Source organism: Podarcis bocagei (assembly GCF_964188305.1).
Source record: "Podarcis bocagei genome assembly, chromosome: Z".
NCBI classification, from domain to species: Eukaryota; Metazoa; Chordata; class Lepidosauria; order Squamata; family Lacertidae; genus Podarcis; species Podarcis bocagei.
This window is the reverse complement of record NC_138140.1, coordinates 20,483,204-20,507,561: the sequence shown is the minus strand read 5'-3', so window position 1 is coordinate 20,507,561 and position 24,358 is coordinate 20,483,204. Positions and strand designations below refer to the sequence as shown.

The window sequence follows — 24,358 nt, the reverse complement described above, 5'->3', positions numbered from 1 at the left end:
CATTGCACCAGATGGTGGGGCACACGACTGGAGAGTTTATTTGTGCTCAGGTTCTGATTGTGGGATTTCCATTTGGGGCATCTTATCGGCCAGTGTGAGAACTAGACAAGCCCCCTTTTGCTTGATCCAGCAGTTCTTCTTATGTTCTTATGCAGTCAGGTGGTATAACTGGAGGCTGATGCAAATTGCTGAAATGTTACCTGGAGGTGCCTGGGGAAGGGAAGACAGAGAGGAGATCTATTATCCACCTTCAAATATCTGAAGGGCTATCACAGAGAAGATGAAACATGCTTGTTTTCTACTGTTCTGGAGGGTAGGACTTAAACCAATGAATTCAAATGGCAAGAACTAAACATTAGGAAGGACCTCCTGATAGTAAGAGCCATTTATCCATGGAATGGATTCCCTCAGAAGATTTGTGGGCTCTCCTTCCTTGGAGGTTTTTAAACAGGTCAGATGGCTGTCTGTCAGAGATTCTTCAGTGTGATTCCTGTATTGCAGGTGATTAGATGAGAGGGCCCTGTTAATCCCTTCAAACCCTGCAATTCTGTGATTCCTGTATTGCATGGGATTGGCCTAGATGACCCTTGGTCAATGCAAGGGTCATCTAGGCCAACAATGCAAGTCCATATTTCTATGAGATCTTGCCCAATGGATCTTCCCAGTGGATTTTCCTTATGCATGGCCATCCAGACCTACCAGTGCCAGCTTGTTCATGTGAATGAGGGGTCCACCAGAAGAGAAACTCTAAGTGGGACACCCCCCCTGTTGACTTGAGGACCTGCATTGGGAATTCACTGACCATGATATTGGTGTTGGGGTGAGTGAGCAGGGTATCTTGAAGAACTCTTGCACCCAAATTTGACTGCTTTTATTCTTGTGAACTCAGCCCTACTATCAATTTCCTATGAGGCTGAGCATCCTTGGCCATGCCACAGCAAAGCATGTGAGAGGAAATAGCCTGTGGGTCTTTGAAGAAGTGTACCCTTCCTTCATTGGAAGTTAGGAAAACAAAGCTTGTGGGCCAAAAAAGGGGGTTGTGTTTTTTGTGTTTTTTTGTTTTTGTCCCCCAGAATCTCAGTCTGAAAGGTTTTTGCTGAGTGCTAGACCAGAAAACAGCAGTGAAAGATAAAGGACTGATAGCTGTGTCTTAATGTAGCCTTTGAAATATGAGGAAGTGCCTAAATGCAGAATATCGTACAGCTGGCTGAATTACATAGACACATAGATTCATTTGTATGCCATCTTTCCACTGTTCAACCCATGCTCAAGGCAACTTACAACATGAAAAAATACATATGTTGTTGCCATCCATCTGTCTCGGGAGACAATGGAGTGTGCCACCAGCGGTGAAGTCAAATCGCTGTGTTAGCAGTACCCAAGTAACCTCTCTGGGGCACAAGCCTGGGCAATGTGTATGGAAGTCCCGAGCTGTCCTGATGTGGTCCAAAGGAAAACAGAGGAATATGTCTGCCACCAACTTGGCTGCAGGAGTTGCCTGAAGGAGGCTAACAAGGCAGCACCTAACTGTCTTAGGGACTCCACACTGGATTTGTGTAGGGTTTACTCCTTAGCATTTTATTCCTCCAAAGATGTCCTGCAAGGCAGCAAAGGTTTAGGATTGGAGTTTTCCGTCTCCTGGATGGGCTACCTTCCCAGGCTGACAAGCCCCATCTGGCCCTATCTTCCCTTTACAGCACATGCAGAAACTGCCTTCTTGACCTTTGGACCGATTATTGGTCTCATCCGCTTAATCCTCCAGAGCCTGTCTTCGCACACAAGGGAAATCCCTAACTTACTGGGGGTTTGAGACCCATTAGCTACCCTCACCTGGTTTAGCTAGCCAGTTGGAGCTGTTTCCCAGTGTGTGGCCACTGTCATATGCTGACAGCTTCTAGGAGCCACAGGTGAGAGCTGAGTGCAGGGTGGGGCCCCAAGGTGGACAAACTACCCCAGAAGGAGCATGAAGTGTCCTCCGCCAGTGGTATTACCCCTCCCTAACATACCATACATAAATACAACATAGCAAAAGTAGTCTTAAACAATAAATACCGTAATTTTCGCTCCAAAACACACACTTTTTTGCTCCTAGAAAGTAAGGGAAAATGCTTGTGCATGTTACGGAGCGAATGCACGGATCGGAGCCATGGCTGCTGTCAGTCAAGCAAAGCGGGAGCCGTTTACACGCTCTATGAGGCTCTCGCTTTGCTTGCTTTAAAGCGACCTGGAGCCGGGGAGGAGGGAGGGAAGGAGAGCCATGGCAGCAAAGCGGACACAGAGGAGGGACAGACGCTAGCAAAGGTCTGCGCGCTCTCTAAACAGAGCAATGAGGCTGCAGAGGGACAGCAGGAAAGATAAAATTTAAGCAACCAGCAGCAAAATAAAACCAACCTCTAGCTCTGAGCCACGCAGTGAAAACCAGGAAGTAAAAAAAAAGACTGGGGATGAGGAAGAGGGTTTTCAGGCAGGATAGATTTGAGCATTGTCAGGGTCCTAGTGCCCCTATCTTTTTTTTGTGCTCCATTCTATTGCTGCTGGTGGCTGCTTATCACTCAGGCTGCAAGGAGGAGCGCTTTTACACAGCTAATGGCGAATCCCCTGCAATCCAAGTCCTCCTCACTTGCTCAAATCTATTCTGCCTCAAAACAAGGAGCGGAAGGAAAAGGCTGCAAACTGTTAAATGGAAAAAAACCCAGGCACAGGGCAAATACCTTAAGTATACTTTTAAAGCAACAGTGCTCTTTCCCTCCCTCCTCCCCGCTCAGCTCCCCGAAAAGCTCCTTCTCCACACCCCCCACGCTGCTCCTTGTCCCTTGAGTGCTTTTCCTTCCCTCCCCACTTAAAATGTGGTTACAAAGCACGGATCCACATGGATCCTCAGGATTTTTGCACTGGGTCACCCCAAATTCACCATCAGATCACATGTCTGTGGCCACAGCATGAACCACAAAAATCATACATCCACTGTTTCATTTAGAATATTTTTTCTTGTTTTCCTCCTCTAAAAACTACGTGCGTGTTATGGTTGGGAGCGTGTTATAGAGCGAAAAATACGGTAGAACATTTAAAAATACACAACAAACTGTACAATGTCCACATGAATCACAACAAGATCTAAGATAAAGATACAGAAAGAAAGAAAGAAAGAAAGAAAGAAAGAAAGAAAGAAAGAAAGCAGCAACAAGCCCCCCTGCTGCCACCCAAAACAGAACCCTCTAAACAACACCCCAGCCCAAAATTCTGTTCAGCAGCCTCAGCTTTTGTAGCTGGAATGAGTCAAAGCTCCATCCTCCCAGGCCAGGTGGTAAAGGCCTGCAAAAAAGGGAGTGGGTCTCCCAGGACTCATAGCCAATATGGTCTTGGGGAACTGCCAGTTCTGTGGAATCATGATTGTAAAGAGACACCAAGAGTCATCTACTCTGACCCTTTGTAATGCAGGAATCATAACTAAAAAAAGCCCTGGCAGATAGCCATCCAACCTCTGCTGAAAACCTTCAAGGAAGGAGAGTCCACCACCTTCCAAGGGAGAACATGCCACTGTCAAAACGGTTCTTGCCACCAGAAAGTCCTTCCTAACATTTAGCAGGAATCTGCTTTCATAGAATCATAGAGTTAGAATGAACCCCAGTGGTCATCTAGTCCAATCTAAACAAGAACCAACATGCCAGGTTTTCGCCCAGCGACTTATTTACAATAGGAAGAGCTTCTCCCCTGGCGCCGGGTGTCTGGAAAATTGGAAAACTATCCTTCTCATTTTGCGAAGGAGGTCAGAGGGGCTCTTTTAATGCCAGGTAATTAAAGCCACCTTTCCCTGGAAGGCGATGTCAAGCCGTTTCACAAGACGCTTCACTAAAAGCTTCATTTACTAGAATGACTTTTGCCAGAGGGGAAATCAGAGCCGGCTCTTAACTGATGGGGGGCGGAGAGAGATGGGGACGGTGCCCCCTTTCTCTTTCACACAACAGAAGGCATCAGCCACCCTCAGAGGTCTTTATTTGGCTTGAAAACCAGGAACCTTCCAGAGTGTGATCCTTAATAGATGATACACAAAGTATGTCCACAGGATGGATAGATGTCTGCATGCATGCACCAAAATCTCATCATTCATAGAATCATAGAATCATAGAGTTGGAATAGACCACAAGGGCCATCGAGTCCAACCCCCTGCCAAGCAGGAAACACCATCAGAGCACTCCTGACATATGGTTGTCAAGCCTCTGCTTAAAGACCTCCAAAGAAGGAGACTCCACCACACTCCTTGGCAGCAAATTCCACTGTCGAACAGCTCTTACTGTCAGGAAGTTCTTCCTAATGTTTAGGTGGAATCTTCTTTCTTCTTTCTTCTTTCCATTGCTCCGTGTCCGCTTCTCTGGAGCAGCAGAAAACAACCTTTCTCCCTCCTCTATATGAACATGGCTATCATATCACCCCTTAACCTCCTCTTGTCCAGGCTATATATTTGAACATGGCTATCATATCACCCCTTAACCTCCTCTTGTCCAGGCTAAACATGCCCAGCTCCCTTAGCCGTTCCTCATAAGGCATCGTTCATTCCTACTTGGGCTGGGGAAGAGACTGAGAGGTGACATGACAGCCATCTTCAAATACCTGAAGGGCTGTCACAGGGACGATGTTACAACAGTAGTTGAAAATTAAGAGATGAAAAGCAAAACTATAAAACTGAGTCCAGTTGCACGTGGGTGAAAATATGAAAGTGCAAGTAAAGAATATCAGTGTTGCCTGATTATTCCAGATTTGACAGGCTGGTGAGGAGGCTTATCTTCAAAACTATGCTTCCACTGGGTACATAATAAAGCAATGCCAAATCCTGTAAAAAAGCATCTGGAGGTTCTCTAACCCTTGTCGAAATCTCAAGTTGTGTCATTTTCTCAATTCTAGCTCTGTTCCAGATGAGTGGTACCAAGTGCCCAGTGAAAGCTTTGGGGCTGTCTTCCATTGAGATCCAATGAGCTGCTAAGACGATTTATAAGACCAGCTCTTTCAACAGTACATCAACACTGGTATCATCAAAAGGACTTAGTCACATTAATAGCATTCTAGGATTCATTGGCGGTTTTTAAGGCCCTCTGTCATGGACTCTTCAGCTGTGATTCCCGCATTGTAGGGATTGGAATTTGATGACCTTTGGAGATCCCTTCCAACTCCAGCATTCTGTCATTCTGTCTCCCCATGGTTCCTTTAGGTGGGCATTGATGTTAGTAGATGCGATACGTAATTTCAAGTGACTAAAATATCTCTTCTTGTTCTTTTGCAGGTGCAAGCCCACCAAAAAAGAAAAAAGGTAAGCAGAAATTCAGACCTCTTCTGTCCTGTGTCAGTGCTTTGGGCCAGTCACTGCCTCTCAGGCTAACCTACCTTACAGGGTTGTTGTAGGGATTAAATGAGGACTAGGAGCTGGGAGACCAGGCTTAGAATCCCCAACTCAGCTTTGAAGCTCCATGGGTGACCTTGGGCTGGTTGTTGCCTCTCAGCCTGGCTTACCTCACTGTCTTGTGGAGATTAATGGGAAGGTGGAGACAAGCCATTGTGTTGTAGTTATAGAGTGCTGGACAAGGACCTAGGAGAGACCATGGTTCAAATCCTCTCACTCAGTCATGAAGCTCACAGGGTGACGCTGGGGGCCAGTCACTGCCTCTCAGTCTAACCCACCTCACCGGGTTGTTGTGGGGAATTAAATAAGGAAGCGGAGAGAACTCCCTGAGCTCACTGGAGGAAAACAAAGGTGAATTACAAATGCAATAAATAAATGCAGTAAAACAGCGGTCATAGCCTATGATTGATCCAGCAGGAAGAAAAAGCTGCTAAAATCCTAGAATTGGAGGCTTGGAAGGAACTGCCCAAGGGTCACGTAGTGCCCCCCCCCCCTACAATGCATGAATCAGAGCTGTTGATTCCTGGTGGATGATGTGTTTAGCTCCTTTGCAGACTGAAACCCCTCTGCCTTGACCTTAACCCTAACCACAGCTGCCTCTGAGCTTTACACAGTGGTACCTCGGGTTACATACGCTTCAGGTTACAGACTCCGCTAACCCAGAAATAGTACTTTGGGTTAATAACTTTGCTTCAGGATGAGAACAGAAATCGTTCTCCGGTGGCACGGCAGCACCAGGTGGCCCCATTAGCTAAAGTGGTGCTTCAGGTTAAGAACAGTTTCAGGTTAAGAACGGACCTCCGGAACGAATTAAGTGCTTAACCTGAGGTACCACTGTACGCTCCATGCTCGCCTTACCCCAGAAGACCTGGAGAGAAATAAGCAGGGCAAAACCAGGGCCCCTCTCCCTTGAGGTCAAACCCAGAGGCATACAAAGGTCTTGGTCAGGCCACTGCTTCCACATTCTCTGCCCCTCTGCCTCTCCCTCAAGAGGGAGGCTAGTGAGCAGAACATTCTGACAGACTAGCATGGCTTGAGGTAAAAATGTCTTCACAGGCAAAGTTGTATCTCCTGGTGGGGCAAGATTGGCCCTCAGACTGGATTTTTCCATGCCAAATGAAGAATTGTAGGAAGCACAAATGTTGAAACCATTCAAACATGCTAGGCCCAACCAAGAGCTCTCTTGCTATTTCCGCTTCTCTTCAAAGGTTTTTAGGGTGTTTTTTTTACAAAGGCCTCCTTGGTATTCTTGTGGAGAAGCTGGTAAACTGTAGGCTGGACAAAGTAAGTGTTAGGTGGATTTGTAGCTGGCTGGCTGACGGAACCCAAAGAAGGCTCACTAATGGTTCCCCGTCATCCTGGGGGGAAAGGGCAAGTGGGGTGCCGCAGGATTCTGTCCTGGGCCAGTTGTTATTCAACATCTTTAGAAATAACTTCGATGAAGGTATTGAGGGGATGCTCACCCAATTTGCAAACTGGAAGAGCTAGCTAATGCCACAGTAGACCTTAACAGATGGGAGAACTGGGCCCAAACCAACAAAATTAATTTCAATAGGAACAAATGTCAAGTTGTACACTTAGGCAGGAATAACCAGCTGCTCAAATATAAGATAGGGGACATCTGGTTTGCCAGTTGTATATGTGAAAAGGATCTAGGGCTCTTTGTGGACCACAAGCTTAACATGAGTCAACAGTGTGATGCAGCAGCAAAAAAAACCCCTAATGTTATTCTCGGCTGCATCAACATAAGTATAGTGTCCAGATTAAGGACCCAAAGCAATGGATTCCAGTTACAGGAAATGAGATTATGACTATAAATATCAGGAAGAACTTCCTGACAGTAAGAGCTGTTCAGCAGTAGAATAAACTCCCACGAGAGGTAGTGGACTCTCCTTCAATGGAGATTTTGAAGCAGAGGTTGGATGGCCATCTGTCATGTATGATCTAGATGCGACTCCTGCATTCCAAGGGGTTGGACTAGATGACCCTCAGGGTCCTTCCAACTCCACAATTCTAAGATTCTAAGATTTTAAGAGGTGTGTCGAAAAATTTAGAGGGGGCTGATCATACTCCTTAGTGCACTAAACTGATGGATATTGCCCTGTTGGAAAAACTAACTAATAAGCTGAGAGTCCTCAGAGGCTAAAGAAAACAGATGATTTTGTACCTGTTTTGTCAGTCTTCATCTTATTTGTAAGCAAGGAGGAACGTAGCAAAAGACCCTGCTTGGCCCACAAATGAATATGGCTGAAACAGTGACTCAGGGCATTTGAATTCTTGAATTCCTTTCCCTTAGCAAGATAGCGCCCATGTTTTGTAACGGTGCCTTGCTTAACCATTATGTCTAAGCTGTAAATAGTTCCAATCGCTACATTCCACGCATTCATGTACTTGTGGTTTATTTATTTTGGTTTTATTTTATGTCTATTTTTATTCGGCAGTGCTCTATAATTGTATATGGACTATGTATATTGTCATTAGATGCTACTTGATTACATAGTATTTTGCAGAATCTCATATAACCTTTAAAAAAAAAAGGAAACAAAGAAAAAAACCTATGTTGGCCAGAGTCTGTGGCAGGGGAGAGTAGTGGCCAATCAGTTCCAGTTTGTGTGTTGGAAGAAAAGTGGGTGCCCTGTTCAGAAGCGAAAATTAACACGCACTGTTTCCGCAGGCAAAAAACATGGCCCCCCCGGACCGCCTGGCCCACATGGGCCTCCTGGCCCCCCCGGAATCCCTGGGATCCCTGGGATTCCTGGCACTGCCGTGATGGGACCTCCCGGCCCTCCAGGACCTCCTGGCCCCCAAGGCCCCCCTGGCCTGCAAGGCCCCACTGGTAAGTGCTGCTTCAGCAAAGGGCGACCATAAGAGCAAAACAGGCCTGTGTAGCCAGGGCAGGATTAACCTCATCTTTCCATCCATCAGCTGATACCACAAATGGGGGGAGATAGCCTCGCAGGCAAAACGAGCTTCTGGTGGGTCGACACTGGACATTTGGGCAAAGGGGAAATGCCAGTCATGGTGGTTCAAATGCTGAACCACCTGGCTATCCCTGGCTATAATATAATATAATATAATATAATATAATATAATATAATATAATATAATATAATAATGGTAAAGGGGCCCCTGACCATTAGGTCCAGTCGTGGCTGACTCTGGGGTTGCGGCGCTCATCTCGCTTTATTGGCCAAGGGAGCCGGCGTACAGCTTCTGGGTCATGTGGCCAGCATGACTAAGCCGCTTCTGGCAAACCAGAGCAGCGCACGGAAACACCGTTTACCTTCCCGCCGGAACAGTACCTATTTATCTACTTGCACTTTGACGTGCTTTCAAACTGCTAGGTTGGCAGGAGCAGGGACCGAGCAACGGGAGCTCACCCCATCGCGGGGATTTGAACCGCCAACCTTCTGATTGGCAAGTCCTAGGCCCTGTGGTTTAACCCACAGCGCCACCCAATATTAATACACATTCTGTTTTGCAGGTGCCATGGATAAAGCAGGACCTAGAGATGTACAGGTGAGATATCTATCCTGAGGGAAGAACGGCAATGAATACTCATCTAGAAAAACTCTCTCCCTTCTTAACATGGAAAGCTAGCCTTTATTGAACAACAACAAAAAAGCCCTTCTTAGTTAAGCACAGGAGGCAATGATGGCCACCAACCTGGATAGCTGTAAAAGAGGATCAGACAAATTAGCGGAGGAGGAGAGAGTTATTGATGGACACTAGCCATGATGGCTGTGTTCTCTCTCCACAGCTGGAGGCAGCAGTACTTCTGAATGCTAGTTGCTGAAAACCACAGGAGGGGAGGGGGCTTTTATGCTTGAATTCTGTTTGCTGATTTCCCTTTAGGGCATCTTGTCGGCCACTATGAGAACAGGATGCTGGACTAGGTGGGCTGGGAGCCTGATCCAGCTAGGCTCTTCCAATGCTCTTATGGAACTTCCGAGTCCAGAGGCAGTCTATCTCAATTCCTAGGCTTCTAAGGGTATTTGGCTGCTACTAGAACAGCATACTAGACTAGGTAGAGCCCCACTGGTCTGAAACAGCAGCCTCTCCTGAAGGTTACAAGCACACAGACTCTTTCAGTAGCTAAAAATTGTTGAAGAGCAACTATGGTGGTACTCTTTGCCTATCTGAATCCCAGAGAACCTTTTCCTTGGTAATCCAGAACCTCTAATATAATCCTAGAATTGCCGAGATGGAAGGGACCCAAAGAGTCATCTAGTCCAATCTTCTCGAGTGCAGGAATCACAAGTAACACAGGAATCTTTGGCACAGCAGCTTTATGTGTGCCTAGCAAGAGTAATTTCAAGTGGTCCTCTTTTAATTTGCAGCCGGCTGTTGTTCACCTTCAAGGGCAGGGATCAGCGATTCAAGTCAAGAATGGTAAGAATCCTGAGGAACTGGACTTTGGAAACTGCACCCCTTCTTCCTTCTTTGGTTCCATATCTTCTAACAAGGTGGGTGTGGGGAGAAAAGGCCCATCCCACGTGGCCATAGAATGTTGGTATTGTAGAGTTGGAAAGGATCCCAGGGGTCATCTAGTTTCACCCCCTGCAAGGCAGGCCTCGCAGCTGAAAAATCCCTTAAAAACATCATGTGAATGATGGAATCATAGGGTTGGAAGGAACCATCAAGGGTCACCAGTCCAACCCACTGCAAACGTAGGTATCCCAGCTAGAGAATCTCCAGACAGGTCATTAACCACCTTCTGCTTTAAAGCCTCCAATGAATCAGAATTGTAGAGTTGGAAGGGACCCACAGGGTCATCTAGTCCAACTCTCTGCAAGTTCAGGAGTCACAGCTCAAGAAAACCTGACAGATGGCCACCCAACCTATTTAAAAACCTCCAACAAAGCATAGAATTGTGATGTTGGAAGGGGCCCCAAGGGTCTTCCAGTCCAACCCCCTGCAATGCATCTGAAGTATTCCTAACAGGTGGCCCCCCGACCCCAGTTAAAAACCTCTTCCTTCCAAGCCCCCATCCGCTTGCCTGCCAAGCGGCTGTTGCCTGTGTTCACGTTGCTCTGGTATTTTGTCTCTCCTCATCCCAACGGGTACTGAGTGACTGCCATTTTCTCATACTGAGATCTTTCAGGGGGAGTCCTCAACGACTGGTCCCGCCTCGCCCTGAACCCCCGTGTCTTCAAGCTGCATGCCCGTAGCGGGGAGCTGGAGGTGCTGGTGGACGGCACCTACTTCGTCTATAGTCAGGTAGAAGTGAGTACGGTCTGAGTATGGTACCTCTGAAATGCAAACCGCCTGGGTCATCCGGGGCGGGGGCGGCTTTGGAGCAAGCAGAATGTGTCTTTATTACTTACTTTTTAAATCTATTTCTATTCTACCTTTCCTCCAGGGGTCTCAAGGTGGCATGTATATATTTCCCCATTTTATCCTCACAACAACCCTGCAAAAGTAGGTTGGGCTGAGAGTGACTGGCACCCAAGGTCATACCCAGTGAATTTAATAGGCAAGTGGGGGATGTGAACCCTTGTCTCTCCTGGGTCCTAGTGCACTTTAACCATGCAGCCAAAGGCGCTCACTCAGTGGTGACCTTGCGGGGCCAGTCTCAGCCTCACCTACTTCTCAGGGTTGTTGTGGAGGATTTAATGAAGAATACACCGTGTATGCCACTTTGATCTCTTTGGAGAAAAAGATGGGATATAAATTTGATAGATAAAGAAATGTTAACATCCTTTTAAAAAAAATTAAAAATAATATTTTGTTGGCTTGTTAACAAAAAAAGGTGCAAACATAACAAAAAGAATTAAAACAAGAATGGAACATTTTTGTTTTCTTAAAACAAGAATGGAACATTTTAAAGCATCACAGCCTGGAAGGACAGAAGTATCCAGTGCAGTTCTGAAGGGATAGTAAAGTATCACTCATGCAAAGATCCAATTTTCAAGTAATAAAGCTTTCTAAAACATAAAAAGTATTCTCCATCTCTGAGTTCCATCACTAGCAAGAATAAAGACTCTGTGTAGTCTTGGACAAGCCAGACATTTGCATAGACACCATGCAGTATGTTAGCTGTTGTTTCCTCATTACAGGGGGTGAATTAGATGACCCTGGGGAGTACAGTTCTTTTAATGGTCATTCAAGCTCTGCCCTTTAGATGCTTTTAGATTATGACATACTTTTCAAAAAGGTTTTCGGCCAATTAACCAAATCCTTTTCCTCCCAGTCTGGGACATTTTGCTTCCATGCTGCTATCCCACTGGAAAAGGCCTTCTGTTCCTATTCCCAAAATAGGGTGGCAGAGAGAGAACACCGTGACAGAAGGAGGTGCTTTGTTTTCAGTCCAGTTGCTTGTGTACAAAGACAGGTCTCATAGCATTGTAGGGTTGGAAGGAACCCCCAGAGGACATCTAGTCCAACCCCCTGCAGTGCAGAAATCACCAATGGCAATCCAACCTTTGTTTAAAAGCCTCCCATGAGGGAGAGTCCAGCACCTTCCAAGGTCATTTATTCCACACTTGAACAGCTCTTGCCCTCAGAAAGTTCTTCATAAGGTTTTGTCATTTGACTCCATTGGTTTGGGTCTTCTCCTCTGGAGCAGCAGGAAAACAGCTGGGTCCACCTTCTAGGGGACAGCACATCGGATGTTGGAAGACGGCTATCAGGCATTACCCTCCCACATCTGCTAGGTTCTGCCTGTCATGTTCTTGCATCCTTCCTAGAGTTTTAAAACAGTTGCTTCCCTTCTGCAAGCGGAAGTCAGATCAGACCCTCTTGCTTTTTCTGAAAGGGGAGAGGTAGCAATGCTTGCCGTGGCTTTTTTATGGCTGGCTTTCTAAACGTTTTCGTGCTTTATCAAAACGGTGCAAGACTCCCAGCCATTCTTGCTCCTCTTGCCACAATGTAGGGCAATACAAAGGAAATGATTAAGAGGGTGGAGCAACTCCCTTGTGAGGAAAAGTTGGAGTGTTTGCGGCTTATTAGTTTGGAGAAACAATGAGTAAGAGGCAACCATTATAGGAGTTTATAAATGATGCCTGGCATGGAGAAAGTGCAGAGAGAAAAGCTTTTCTCCCTCTCTCGTAACACTGGAAACTCATGGACACCCAATGAATCTGAATGTTGGAAGGTTTAGAACAGGTTTCTAAAAGTACCTTTTTGGCACAGTTTATAGTTAAACTGTGACATTCACACCCCACAGGAGGCAGTTGATGGCCACCAACTTGGCTTTAAAAGAGGATTAGGCAGATTTATGGAAGCGTGGAGGACTATTGATGCCTACAAGCCATAATTGCTGGGCTATGCTGTTGCAGTGCTTCTGAACACCAGTTGCTGGAAACCGCAGAAGGGGCAGTATTGCTCTTGTGTTCTTGTCCTGCTTCCCACAAGGAACTGTTCAGCCTCTATGAAAACAGGATGTTAGGCTAGATGAGCCATGGGCCTGATTCAGCAGGCTAATCTTACGTTCTTATGAAATACTCTAGGGCTCCTCATTTGTTTGAACAAGGAATGTGCTGGTTGAAGGTCACTTGGGCATTTCAGTTGCCCTTGGAAACAGAGGTAGAATTGTAGAGTTGGAAGGCACACCAGGGGTCATGTGCCTGGCCCCCTTGCCTTCTTAAAATAATGCCCTTTCCCCCCTGTCTAGGTATATTATATCAACTTCACGGACTTTGCCAGCTACGAGGTGGTGGTGGACGAGAGGCCCTTCCTGCAGTGCACGCGGAGCCTTGAGACAGGCAAGACCAACTTCAACACCTGCTACACAGCTGGGGTTTGCCTCCTGAAAGCCCGGCAGAAAATCGCCGTGAAGATGGTCCACGCAGACATCTCCATCAACATGAGCAAGCACACCACCTTCTTTGGGGCCATACGGCTGGGAGATGCTCCAGCATCCTAGAGGGGACTTGGACAGGGAGAACGGACAAGGGATATTTATTCATTGGTGCGGCAGTAGGAAGGAAGGGCATAAAAAGGGGGTCCCCTCTGGGTTTTGCATTAGGGAAAAGGAGATCCCCTAGCATACACTAGGGAAAACTGAGGCTGGGGTGGGATCATATCACTCGGTTCTCTTTGACAAGCAAACGTTGGATCTTAAAATGAGACTCCTGGATATAGAGCCATGTGATCCATGGCCCGTCTGTGCCAATTGTCGTGGAATATTCAGGTGCCCTGTGCCCAGTAACCTGTCCCTAAGTCAGTTCACTGCCCCCTAAGTCCATTCACTGCCCCCCTGAGTTGAGTGTAAGAGGGAATGCAGACCTTTGCAGGCTAAGCAGGCAGACTTGTGTCAGCATCACCAACCCTAAGCTGGGAGAACAAACAGAGAAGCCAGTACTTCAATAGGAGGTTGCTGAACACCTTTTTCATGTTCAGATGTAGTCAGATATTGAACAGGCTGCAATTGGTAAGAATCCCACAAAAAAATTGGTGCTCGAGGACACTGCACATGGGTTTGATGCTTACCTTTTACCCAATTCGTGGGGAAATATTTTTAATTCTATCTCTGGTACTCAGAAGTTGTCGCCCACTCAGAAGGACCTCCACCATCCCAGCAAGTGACATTAAGAAACACTGCTGCCTCCAGATGTGGAGGTGGAACATAACCACAGTTGTTAGTAGCCGTTGATAGCCCTCTCCTGCTCTACAAATTTGTCCAGTTCTCTTGTAATGCCATCCAAGTTGTTGGCCATCACTGCCTCCTGAGGGAGACAATTTATAGATTTACGAAAAATTGTTCCTCCCCTGCAAATTCCTCGGGTTTTGACCATGCTGGTAGGGTGGTGGTTCAGCTCCCCACTGCAGCTTAGGGTGGCCAAAAGGGTCCACGGGCACAGGGGAAACGGCCAGGCGGGCATGGTGGGGGCCTGAAGCTGCTCTCTGGGTCAGCACAATGTTCTCCACTGTATGGTCTGTATATAGAATATACATAATGTACATAGACAGGGATGTAAGTTTACGTGAATTGTCGATATTTTCCATTGCAAATAAAACTTTTTCCAACCTGATTTTGGATGCTGTGTTTGGAATGGTCAGGGCTTAAAGGTTTAGTCTCCTTTGTTGTCACTTGAAGCCATTGGTTTATCTTCCATGTCACAGCCCTTTAGATGTTTGAACTCCTGGCAAGGTAAGAACCACGGTTCAATAATCTTTGACAGGTGGCCATCCGTCATCTGTTGACAAACCTCCAGTGAGTCAAAGATCAGAATTGTAGGGTTGGATGTAACCCCCAAAAGTCATTTAGTCTAACCCCACTGCGATGCAGGAATCCCAGCTAGAGAATCTGCCCATCACTTGTATAGAGTTAACGCTTCTAAAATCCTAAAACCTTGAAACAGATGGCAGACCAGTGGGATCCATACTGACTTGCCTTCACTGATCCCATAGAGAAATAAGAATTGAAAGGGCCCATCCCCAAGATTCATATAGTCCAACACCCTTCAATGCAGGAACCACAGCTGAAGAAGCCCTGACAGATGGCTATCTGACCTATCTTTAAAAGCAATTTTGAATCCATTGGTTTGGAGCCCAACCCCGCTGAGCTGCAGTGTAGATATCCTCCCTTCCAAGCATGACATAAACCTGTGTCCCTTCCATGCACCACCTTGGTGTAAGGCTCTTAATCTATGGTACAATTGGCAAATTTGTTGTCTGTGGCGACAGAATTTTCCTCGCAGGCTTTCGGAGTGTCTTCAGTCCATCCTCACACCATTTTTTCCATTCTCTTCATGAAATGAGTTTCAGGAAGCACCAGACCCTTCATGACAACTCCTACAAATAATTTTATCCTTAAATGCCTGGCGGAAGAAGCATTTTTCAAGGTAAAACTTTTCAGTCAGCTCATCAGGTTTGTAGAGCCATTGGATTCATTAGAATCATAGAAGGGAGCCCCAAGGAACACTTAGTCTGCAATGAAGAAATCGCAACAAAAACCATCCCTACATTATTTTTATTTATTTCCTGTACTGCTTTATGATTTTAAGCAAAATAATCTCATAGTGGTTTGCAAGCTACATTCAAATATCCAATAAAATATTCCAAAATAAAACATCACAGAAAAAGATAAAATATACATTCAAAACTAAGAGGAAAATATAATCTTAGGTTAAAGGTTTCAAAATACAGTGGTACCTCGGGTTACAGACGCTTCAGGTTACAGACTCCGCTAACCCAGAAATAGTACCCCAGGTTAAGAACTTTGCTTCAGGATGAGAACAGAAATTGTGCTCTAGCAGCACGGCGGCAGCAGGAGGCCCCATTAGCTAAAGTGGTGCTTCAGGTTAAGAATGGACCTCCGGAACGAATTAAGTACTTAACCCGAGGTACCACTGTAGGACACAACACACAAAGGTCAAGTATAGAATGCACATTTAACACAGCAAAATTAACAAAAAAAGCAAACATTTCAAAATAAAGCCATTCTAAAGGGGGGGGGGGTCAAATGTAGAATATGTATTTAGAAGCATAATTAGGAGAATATTGTCTTAGACATTGGAACATATCTGCTGTTGTTGCTTCAGCTGCCAATTACAATTATTACCGTATTACATTTATTTATATCTTGCCTTTTCCCCAGACTGGGACTCAAGAGAAAATGGCATAGTTAAAATACAGAAAACTAAAAACACCTAAAAGATAATAAAAAGTAATTCAACTCAGAAGGGGTGCAGCTTCCCCACCACCACCTTCAACTCTGGAAGAACATCTTTGGACTTCAGCCAGGCAGACAGATCTTCCACCAGTGGCTACCTGCGTTCTAGGATGGCACATCTGTTGACTGCATTTGTATCCCAGCATTTTCCTCCCAAGAATCCTTTGTTCTCTCCCTCCTCACTGAGAGCCAGGGTGGTGTAATGGTTAAAGAGTATTGGACTATGACCTTGAAGAGACCAGGGTTCGATTCCCCACTCAGCCATAAAGCTCCCCTTTGGGATCAGTCACTGACTCTGCCTAATCTACTAGACAGGGTTGTTGTGTGGATTAAATGATAAGTAGGGCCTTGGGATGCCACAGTTCAAGGGTTCAAGTCAGGGGTCTGCAACCTTTAAGACAAAAAGAGCCACTTGGACCCGTTTCCGAAGGGGGAAAAAACTGGGAGCCGCAAAACCACTGCGACATTTAAAACAAATATATCTCCGGAGCCGCAATCTGACAGTGGGCGGGAAGGTGAGGTCGGGATGGTGCGTGACTAACGCATGCACCGCCCCCATGCGACGTCACAGCCAGTACAGCGCCCGCCACAGTGGGGAGTGTCGGGGCGCACAATGCACCTCCTCCCCTCGCTAGTATCCACCCCGGAGCCGCAGCAAAGGTGTAAAAGAGCCACATGCGGCTCCGGAGCCGCGGGTTGCAGACCCCTGGTTCAAGTCCTTGCTCAGCCATAAAACTCACTGGGAGACTGTGGGGGTCTGTCAATGCATCTCAACCTAACCTTCCTCACAGCATGTAAGCCAGCTTGAGCTTGAAAGAAAAGGTGGGATATGCATGTGATAAATAAATCCCCACAATAGCAACAACCCTGTGAGATAAGATGATGCTGAGAGGCAGTGACTGGCCCTCAAGGACCCCAGGGAGCTTGGATCGTTTAGATGAGAGCCTGGGAGCCCACTGTATCTTCCTGAGGTCGGGAGGGGGTCGGGACTGGCCCAGACCATCCCATTGGGCCACCCACAGTTTTGTTGCCCGAGGGCTACCAGTGTGACTTCAGAGAGGAAACAATGGTCTGCTCAATCTGGGTGGGCCTAAAGGTGGGTCAAAGGCCTAAAGATCATGAGAAGAGCCTTGCTTGATCATGCCAATGGCCCATCCGAGTCCAGCATCCTGTTCTCACAGGGACCAAATGCCCCTAAGAGACTAGGAAGCTAGACAGACTGCCCCTGGACATGGATGTTCCTTAGGAGTATAAGAAGTATAAGAAGAAGTATAAGAGTATAAGAAGAGCCTGCTGGCCTACTGAGTCCAGCATCCTGTCCTCACAGTGGCCAACTAGATGCCGAAATGGGAAACCCGCAAGCAGGCCCTGAGCGCAAGAGCACACACACACCACCCGCAGTTTCCAGAAACTGGTATTTAGAAGCATGAATACCTTCAACTGTGGAGGCAGAACACAGCCATCATGGCTAGTAGCCATCAATAACTGTCTCCTCCATGAATTTGTCCAATCCTATTTTGATGGCTCTCACTACCTCCTGTGGGAGGGATTTCCATAGATTTGCTAAGAAGTGCTTTATTTTACCTGCCTTGGATCTTCCTACCTCCCAGGGAGTAAGTGTACATTTCTTTACTTGCCTCAAAACAGAATAAAACAGGGTGGTGGCATGACTTGGGCCAAGGTCTGACTGGGTGGCCACCTGGCCTCCTTCCTCTCTGCTGCTGCTGCTACGTTGGGTCCAGTGGTGGGCAAAGATGGCATGCCAATTCCAGGAAGGACCGCCCCCTCCCTCCGCCTTGAAGTCCTTTCTAAACAGGGCTGCATTGTACTTCCCTGAGCATTGTTCCCTTTCCCCCTTCTTTACTGGAGCACCCATGTTTCTGCTTCTCTTTGCTATGCAGGAAACACCCTTTGAGAACCTGCACTACAACTTCCTCTCTAGCTCCTATCTAGAAACTACATAAACAGTGCTATAAATAGAGACAGCCAGCAGCCTTTCCCTGGAGTTGCGGGAGTAGAGGAAAGGTTCGGGATCCCCCACTCTCACCATGCCAACAACAGAACTGCAAACTCAGGGATGTTTGCAGAAGGCTATTGCTGATGGATAATGCATAAAGAGATGTAAGGAACCCACAAGAATAATTTTTAGTCCATTCCCCTGTAATGCAGGAGTTGCAAATAAGGAGAGGGAGGAGATTGTCCCAATGTGCATCACTTTACACTTACCTGCCTTAATTCAGATCTGCCTTTTCCCTCCTTTTCTTTTATCCCCTCTTACCAGAAACCTTCTCTACCTCACAGCTCATTACATCTCACCCAGGTATTTTATGGCTGAAATGTACCATCCTTGGCTACTTTGAAATTATGGCCCATGAATATATTTGATATTCTGTAAATGTTTTCAGAAGCATGAAGTATTTTTAATTGTTTTGCTGCTTGCAAAGATGTAAAGTTGGTTGTGTAATAAACAGCAACTGCTCGCTCCAGAGTGAAAAGCAGAGGCAGAAATCCTACAGGCCATTTACAAGGGCAGGATGAATATTTAAATATTATAAAATTGTAGAGTTGGCTTCCTTGCTTGGAGATGGAGCAGGTTCTACTTTGTTTCTTAGGGAGCCCAGACAGAGTGGCATGCAGGTCTTAGCCCTTTTCAGGAACCAGCGCACACTGGCGCAGAGGAGGCCCACAGTGCACACCAAAAATGCAGTTACAGCCAGATAGACCTTGTACGCATTGCGAGGGCAAAGCTGCCCAGCCTGTTTGCCACTGATTTGAGTTGTGAAGCTTTCATCCCCATTGTGGTAATAACACAGCGTCTCACCCAAGTCCAGCACGGAAGTGCCCAGGATTTGCAGCCACTTTTGCTCGCAGCAGCTGAAGGGGTTTCCAGCCACAGACAAAGCCCGGAGACTCCTTCTTAGCTGCTTTGCTGCAGCTTCTTCTATGCTCTCCAGCTGGTTTCCTTGGATGTCCAGTTTCTCCAGAGGGGAGCAAAGCAAGCTGGGAGGGATGGCACTCAGGTCATTCCCTGACATGTCCAGGATGCTCAGGGACACCAGACAAGGGAAGTTCAGGTTGGCAGTCTTCATTCGGTTCCCTCTCAAAGAGAGCTCCTGCAAAGATGCTTCCAGACCCTCCAAAGCATAAGAGGGCAGGACCAGGCCCTGGTTCTCTGACAGATCCAGGGAGGCCAAGGGCGTTTGGTGGAACAGGCATCCGTGAACCAGCCTGAGGTTGTTCCCGCGTAAGCTGAGGTGCCTGAGGTGTGGAAGGCAGTGGAAGGTAGTGCAGTCCTCTGTTTTGGCATGGAGGCACTCTCCCTTGGAGGAGTTCCTTGCTCGACAGAGCTGGATGTGGTTGAGGCCAAGATCCATCACCTCCAGGTCAGGAAGCAGGTCGAAAAAACGTGGCGGCAAGTGGCTGATGGAGTTCCCTTGGAGGTCCAGCATCCGTACAGACAGTGAGGTTTGCTTTTGCCATACCCTGTCGGCAATGGGACCTGGTGAACTGTGATTCGTGGGCAGCTCCACGGCCAAGTCACTGAGGCAATTACTCGCCAGGCTTAGAGCCCGGAGGGAAGCCAAACCATGAAGAAGCGCAACTGGGAATGATCCCAGGCGGTTCCTGCTGAGATTCAGGTCCATCAGTTTTGCAAAGCTCTGAGAGACATTCTGAGGCGTGACGTTCTGGCTCTCGTTAGTCACTGTGGTGATGGCATTGTGGGAGAGGTTTAGGTACCGAAGCCGGTTCCTCCTGGGGAGCAGCGGGAGGGCATTCAGCCGGTTGTGGCTCAGGTCCAAGACATGGAGGCGGCAGGGGGCCTCTTCTCCTGCCCCATCAAAGGACTCCAGTGCATTGTAGCTAAGGTTCAGGACCCGCAGCTGGGCTAGGCCGAAGCCTGTCAAGCAGTGGAGGGAATTCATGGACAAGTCGAGGACCTCCAGGGCCCTGAGCTGGGACAAGGCCCCTTCCTCGATCTCAACAAGGGAGTTGCACCTCAAGTGAAGTTCCCTCAGCCGGGGCACCCCCTGGAAGATGCCATTTGCCAGACAGGTCAAGTGGTTCCCCGACAGGTCTAGCCACTCCAGAGCTGGGAGGTGGTGGAGGTATGAGGCCACCATCTGGTTATCTAAGCCGTTGGCTGAGACATCAAGGGCTGCCAGGCTCACCAGTGACAGGAAGGCGTTTCCATTGGAGAAATGGTCTTGGTGGAGTTGGTTCCCGGCCAGAATCAGGGAGCGAAGGTGGGCAAGGTGCCCCAGGGCTCCCCCGGACAGTGAGCGCAGGTGGTTGTATGACAGGTCCAGCTGCTCCAGCTGTTCCAAAGCAGATGTGTCATAGTCTGTCAGGTTTGAGATGGCATTGTGGGAGAGGTCAATCCGCTTGATTTCATAGCTGAGTCCTTGTGGAAACGTGGTCAAGCCTCTGCCTCTGCAAGAGACAGAAATCCAGGTCTGGAGAGAGAAGGAGTAAGAAGGAGGAAGTCAGACAAACATGAGAACATAAGAATAGCCCTGCTGGATCAGGCCAGTGATCCATCTAGTCCAGCATCCTGTTTTCACAGTGGTCAAATACCTCTGGACCAGGAAGTTCCAGAAGAGCATCAGAAGAGTCTGCTGAATCAGGCCAATGGTCCAACTAGTGCACCATCCTGTAGTTACAAGGACCAATCAGATGTCCCAAAGGCAAACCAGTAAGCAGAACCCAAGCACAAGAGCTCTCTCATTCATTCATTCACTCACTCACTCATTTCCTTTCATTTTTATGCCCCTTTTCCACCCCCCAAAAAAATCAAACTCAAAGTGACTTATAACAAAGCTAATAGGAAAGTGATTCAAAATCAAACAGTGCAAAGAGCATTTTCATAATAACATAGCAAAACCACACAATAACAAATATAATAACACATAAAAAGCAACATTTCAGTCTTCTCCCTTCCTCTGGTTTCCAGCAACTGATGTTCAGAAGCACTGATGCCTCTGATTGTAGAAGCAGAGCATAGCCATCAGGGCTAGTAACCAATGTTATAAGAATTCTAAGGTCTCGAATATAGAATAAATGTTCATAAATGCACAAGGTAAACACACATACTTAAGTATATAAACCACGTGTCTGAAATAGTACAGGAGAGCAATCCTTGAAGCCATTTGGACTCTCCCAAAGGGACCTCAAATATTTCTCTGTAGTAGGAGGATGGGGAAAACCTTCCAATTCTCTTTTCACTTGCAAATCCCATTAACAAACTGTCTGGAATCTAGGGGGCTTACCCCCTTCCTGCAAATCCAGTCTGGCAAGTTTCTGTTAAGCTGAGCAAACTGTCAATAGGTGTAAACTAGTAAATAAGAGATTTAGGAACTAATCTATTTACCATTTCAAAGGAATGGCCCTGCTACTAGGACAATGTAATTCCCACTGCAGATAAATATTTGAGGTACCTTTGGGAGAGTCAAAATGGCTTCTTTTAAACAAATTCATAGTTTTAATACAAAAGAACATAAAAACGCAAACTCTGTGACCCTTAATACAATTTATAAATTTATTAAATACAATGGGTGGGGGTAGATTAGTTTCTAAATTGTATTCCATATTGCTTAATTTAACTTACGGATCTATGGAACCCCATAAAAACATACGGGAGCTGGATATTGGCACAAAAATTATTCCCTGAGGATTGGAATAAAATTTGGGAACTGCCAAAAATCTGTTTCCAGCTTTCTTAGGGAAAGCTCAATGAAATTGATTCACGATAGCATTATACCCCTTTGTAAATGTAAAAAATAATAATGGTGTTTTTTGTTTTTGTTTTAAATTATTTTTTATTGAAATTCATTATTTATACAGTTAATCCATACATTTTTCAGAATATGTTTTCTTCCATATCATGTAATTGTCTTTTTTCATATAATTTTTATTAAATTTTCAATATACATTCCACCAAAATTTAACATCCGCTTCTATCATCTACATCTTTTAGACTTCCCTCAGCATGTATGACAATTTTCCGTATTATCACTTTTACTCACATTTCTCAATTTTATATTGCACTCTAACAATCTTAATCTTATCATATTTTTTAAAGCAATATTTCTACCAATTATTTTCACAGAGCTTCTTGAAAACCAACAAATGTTAATTGCTCCTCGCATACATTTTTTATATACTCTGTAAATTTATTCCAGTCCTCGGTGAATCTCTGGTCTCGTCGGTTCTGAATTCTCCCTGTTAATTTGTCCATTTCTGCGTATTCCATCAATTTCATTCTCCATTCTTCCCTCGTAGGCATATACTACGGCCATACTACCCTGAACACGCCCGATCTCGTCATATCAGGTAATTGTCAGACGGGTTGCAATAAACTCAGTACATATTGATGGCAAAATCTAATTTGGTACAATATTTTTGGGATTTAATTTTGACAGAGGTGAAAGCTTACCCTTGAGAGGGCTGCGTGTCCAACAGGTTAGAGCAAGCCTAGGGAACCCGTGACTACAAACCCCATCAGTCTTGACCATTGGCCATTCTGGCTGGAGTCCAAGGACATCTGGAGGGCCATAGATGTCCCCAGCCCTCTTGACAGATTCTAATATATACAGACCTAACCTCTGTATTAAAAAAACTCCAATGAGCGGTTGGACTGGATGGTTGTCCCCTCCCAACTCCACAATTCTCTGATTCTAGGTGCCTTACCTTCCAGCAGGGCAGAAGTTTGGGGGTCTCCATTTGGCGAGGCCATGCTCTCAGAAAAGCAGGCAGCAGCACCCAAAACAGGAGGTGTACCTGGAGGAAGCCCATTGCAGCCTCTAAAAGCCACCCTGCAGTGCCTCTTCCACTGTCCCAAAGGAAGGAGGTTTGGTGTATAAATAGACCTGGGTGTCTGCAGGGAGATGATAAGGGTTGTGCATTTCTCAGGACCACGGAAGCCACAGACTAGGCACTGGGAGGCTTAATGGGGAGTGGGGGAAGAGTCCAGAAGGGAAAGCAAAACCAAGGAGGAACCTCAGAGGACCTGGGAGAGCCTCTTAGCCCCAAAGGGAAATCGGCTATTTGAGGGAAGGGAGCCCAAGGGATTTCTCAGGTAATCCCCCAGCTGGAAAACCCACTGGCTTCCAGGGGGGATTTTGCATCACTGGTAGAGCACCTAGAAGCACACAGAGGGATGGGAGTTCCTACGGATCCCAAAATCCAGCTTTTCTTTACATGTTGAGGCTCAGATGATTCCCTCAGGGCTGAATGTCCATCTGTGAAAACCATAGGATTTTAGGGTTAGAAGAAAGCTCTGAGGGCACAACCCCCTGCATTGCTGGAACCACAGCTAAACTAACCCTGACTGATGACCCACCAACCTCTGTTGAAAAACCTCCAATCAGAATTGTAGGGTTGGGATGTTACCCATGTCACCTTACGCTATACTTCATCCTTCCTTTAACTTAATGGACCAGATCCTGACTGTTTTCGGGCCGGGGAGCAGAACCAGAGCCCATTTTTATGCATTTCAATGGCTATTTGTTTTAAAAGGTCCCTGGAATGTGTAAATATCCAGTGTAGTCTTACAACTTTCCAATTGTTGCATACTGAAGGCACAGTGGAAGAACCAGAGAAGGTGATAAACGTCCTATGCGATTGTCTAGAGTGGTGGTGGTGGCAGTCAACAGACTGAATCCTGACAATACAGAAGTACTTTGTCTGGGGACAGGGGGCAGGTGGGGGGCAGATTCCTTGGTTCTGAATGGGGTAACTGTGCCCCTGAAGGACCAGGTGTGATACCTGGGGGTCATTCTGGACTCACAGCTGTCCATGGAGGCGCTGGCCAATTCTGTGTCCAGGGCAGCTGTTTACCAGCTCCATCTGGTACGCAGGCTGAGACCCTCCCTGCCCGCAGACGGTCTCACCAGAGTGGTGCATCTGCTGGTTATCTCCCACTTGGACTACTGCAATGTGCTCTATGTGGGGCTACCTTTGAAGGTAACCCAGAAACTACAACTAATCCAAAATGCAGCTGCCAGACTGGGAGCGGCTGCTGGGACCATATAACACCAGTCCTAAAGGATCTTCACTGGCTCTCAGTACATTTCCAAGCACAATTCAAAGTATTGGTGCTGACCTTTAAAGCCTTAAATGGCCTCGGCCCAGTATACCTGAAGCAGCGTCTCCACCCCCATTGCTCAGCCCGGACACTGAGATCCTCCTCCGAGGGTCGGCTGGCGGTTCCCTCACTGCAAGAAGTGAAGTTACAGGGAACCAGGTAGAGGGCCTTCTCGGTAGTCGCAATCCATACACACTGCCCAGGCTTGCTCCCTGGAGAGCAGTTTGTCTTCACCCCTCGAGGTGCACTCCATTGTCTCTCCAGA

At 46.7% G+C, this 24,358-nt stretch overlaps 2 protein-coding genes across 9 annotated transcripts in view; one reads left to right on the top strand and one right to left on the bottom strand.

Moving 5' to 3' along the window:
* Positions 1–13,259, top strand: part of EDA (ectodysplasin A) — a gene marked incomplete at its 3' end in the record, with an annotated part of 50,630 nt that extends 37,371 nt beyond the window's left edge. For 5 of the 8 annotated variants that reach the window (XM_081178831.1, XM_081178830.1, XM_081178829.1 and 2 more), the window contains 6 exons: positions 5,276–5,302; positions 8,067–8,228; positions 8,877–8,911; positions 9,733–9,784; positions 10,488–10,618; positions 13,008–13,259. In XM_081178831.1, coding sequence (XP_081034957.1) covers positions 5,276–5,302; positions 8,067–8,228; positions 8,877–8,911; positions 9,733–9,784; positions 10,488–10,618; positions 13,008–13,259 — 659 coding nt within the window. The remainder of the gene's footprint in view (positions 1–5,275; positions 5,303–8,066; positions 8,229–8,876; positions 8,912–9,732; positions 9,785–10,487; positions 10,619–13,007) is intronic. The other 3 variants (XM_081178827.1, XM_081178826.1, XM_081178825.1) reach the window with 3 other exon arrangements.
* A 4,029-nt stretch (positions 13,260–17,288) lies between these two features.
* On the bottom strand, positions 17,289–22,906 carry LOC308578407 (transforming growth factor beta activator LRRC33-like). Its single transcript, XM_081178726.1, has 2 exons — positions 22,698–22,906; positions 17,289–20,464 (listed from the first exon to the last, which is right to left on the bottom strand). The coding sequence occupies exons 1-2, from the start codon at positions 22,800–22,802 to the stop codon at positions 18,560–18,562; spliced, it is 2,010 nt and encodes a 669-aa protein (XP_081034852.1). The 5' UTR covers positions 22,803–22,906; the 3' UTR covers positions 17,289–18,559.
* Between the last annotated feature and the right edge of the window lie 1,452 nt (positions 22,907–24,358).

What these genes read in the sequence shown, in the direction of transcription:
- LOC308578407 (XM_081178726.1), bottom strand. Translation starts at nt 22,802, where the DNA reads ATGGGCTTCCTCCAGGTACACCTCCTGTTTTGGGTGCTGCTGCCTGCT. An exon ending in AACTTCTGCCCTGCTGGAAG is followed by an intron (nt 20,465 to 22,697) that starts GTAAGGCACCTA and finishes TTCTCTCTCCAG; the next exon opens with ACCTGGATTTCTGTCTCTTG.